The sequence below is a fragment of the Ctenocephalides felis genome, unplaced genomic scaffold (assembly GCF_003426905.1).
Source record: "Ctenocephalides felis isolate EL2017-DRISC unplaced genomic scaffold, ASM342690v1 CF-g0.4_SCAFFOLD_00140, whole genome shotgun sequence".
NCBI classification, from domain to species: domain Eukaryota; kingdom Metazoa; phylum Arthropoda; class Insecta; order Siphonaptera; family Pulicidae; genus Ctenocephalides; species Ctenocephalides felis.
In genome coordinates, this window is record NW_020536294.1 from 2,798 (window position 1) to 5,149 (window position 2,352).

Genomic DNA, 2,352 nt, shown 5'->3' on the forward strand with positions numbered 1-2,352 from the left:
GCAATATTTCGATTGAAGATGCATCATATAACTGCACAATGCATGACTTTTGAAAAGGAGCGCCACAAAATGAACGCAAAGAATTCAATGTTCGATACAATCTTTCAGTATACATCAAAAATGATTTTGATATATTCTTGCATTTTCGTTTTACCACATCACAATTTGCATCCTTCTTCATTGATTTGTCGTGGATATAAAAATGTAAACTTCATATTTATTATATTATTTATCTCTAATATATTTTGTGCAGTATTATTTCAATTACATATTTTACCAATTTATTCCGTACAGAATTTGCGCAGATATTTTTCAATTTCATACAAAATGTTTCTTCTTTTTATGTGCCATTTTTTGATATTATTTTTAGTACTATTTGATATCGGATAGGCACCTCTCAATGGTGTAGAACAAGGATGTCAAACTCAAAGATGCAATCGGGCCGCATAAGCAAGGTTTAACTTCAAGCGGGCCGCAAAAAAACTATATATATATATATATATATATATATATATATATATATATATAGATAGATATTAGGGGGACCGGAAAGTAATGTCGTTTCTGCGCATGCCAATACTTGATTGTCATTTGTCAGCTCATTGTTTGGTTCAGAGGCATACCAAAAACATTGTGAGGTTAAGTGATTTCTTTACTTATAGACATTTGAATTACAATTTTTTTTTTGTAATTTTGGGTAAAATGGCAGCCAAATACCAGAAGAGGTACACATCCGGCATTGCATGCTCTTTGAGTTTCGCAAGGGAAATAACGCAACAGTTGCTACTAAAAACATTTGCGATGTTTATCCAAATGCACTGGACATTCGTAAATGCCAAAGGTGGTTTTCCAAGTTCAAATCGGGTAATTTTGATCTTTCCGACTCGTATCGATCAGGAAGACCATCAGCGTTAGACAACGACGTGTTAAGGGCGGAAGTGGAAGCAAATCCGTGTCAGACGATCGAGGAATTGTCGAACAGTCTCAACCAACCTTGGTCGACCATCCAAGAACATTTGAAGCAGATTGGGAAAGTAAGCAGAGCAGGTGTTTGGGTCCCGCATAATCTGTCCGAACAGAATAAGGCTAACCGATCAATCACATGCAACTTATTGCTTCAACGACACAACACAGAAGCGTTTTTTGATCGCTTGATCACAGGAGATGAGAAATGGGTCCTGTATGATAACCCAAAACGCAAAAGGCAGTGGCTCTCTCCAAAAGAAAACCCTCGAAGTACTGCTAAGCCAGGTTTACACCCCAAAAAAGCGCTTTTGTGTGTTTGGTGGAGTATTCGCGGCATTGTTCATTTTGAATTACTGAAACCTGGACAAACTGTTACTGCAGACCTCTACAGAGAACAATTGCAGCGAGTAAATCAATCTTTAATTGAAAAGTGGGCAGCAATTGTCAACCGAAAAGGCGTCATTCTCCAACGTGACGATGCAAGACCGCACTGCGCAAAGCGAACTCTAGAAAAAATTAATGAATTGGGGTGGGAGGTGCTGCCTCATCCACCATATTCGCCCGATGTTGCACCATCGGATTTCCACTTATTCCGAGCGCTGCAACACTTTTTAAGTGGCAAAACATTTGCAAATTTGGATGACATCCAAAATGCCATCTCTAGATATTTTGCCGAAAAACCAATTAATTTTTATCGATCAGGGATTAAAAATTTACTCACTGGATGGCAAAAGGTTATTGACAATGATGGGGAATACATCATTGATTAAAAATAAAGACTCGTTAAAAATGTATGTGTTTGAATTTAGCGTAAGAAAACGACATTACTTTCCGGTCCCCCTAATATATTGATGAGTTATTTAGTATCGGGCAGTATATATATATATATATATATATATATATATACATATTGATATTTCTTTGTAATGAGTCTGTTGATTCGGGCAGTAGCACTAAATTAAAAAAACTAAAGCAATTAGGAAACTTTCTTCATTAATCCATACGTTTCGATCTGCATGGAGACCGTCATTCAGTGAAACAAAGGCTACACTAATTCATTCAATACATAAATATATCTATAATAATACATAATTTTAAAACAAACAATAACATTAAAATGGAGTAAATGAAATAAGTATAGTGAAGTGTATAGTAGTGGGCCACGTTTTTATTTTTGATTGTAAAATAGTTTAAAATGAAAATATGTTCTTAATGTTTTTTGTAGTTGTAAGGGTACTCCAAAATGCAACATTTTATCATAGCAGATGCTTGCAATTATGTTTGGTAGTATCTCTTTTTTTGAATGGCAAAAAAGTGTATTTAACGTGTTTTTCGAAAATGTAGGGAGAAGTGGGCCACCCAAATTTTTATCTGAAAAAATGCTGC

At 35.3% G+C, this 2,352-nt stretch overlaps 1 protein-coding gene across 1 annotated transcript; it reads left to right on the forward strand.

Moving 5' to 3' along the window:
• The first annotated feature begins 684 nt into the window (after window positions 1-684).
• Window positions 685-1,736, forward strand: LOC113377543 (histone-lysine N-methyltransferase SETMAR-like). Its single transcript, XM_026617933.1, has one exon. The coding sequence runs from the start codon at window positions 744-746 to the stop codon at window positions 1,734-1,736; it is 993 nt and encodes a 330-aa protein (XP_026473718.1). The 5' UTR covers window positions 685-743.
• The last annotated feature ends 616 nt before the right edge of the window (window positions 1,737-2,352 follow it).

Excerpts from the sequence above, each read along its gene's own strand:
- LOC113377543 (XM_026617933.1), top strand. The coding sequence starts at position 744 with ATGCTCTTTGAGTTTCGCAAGGGAAATAACGCAACAGTTGCTACTAAA.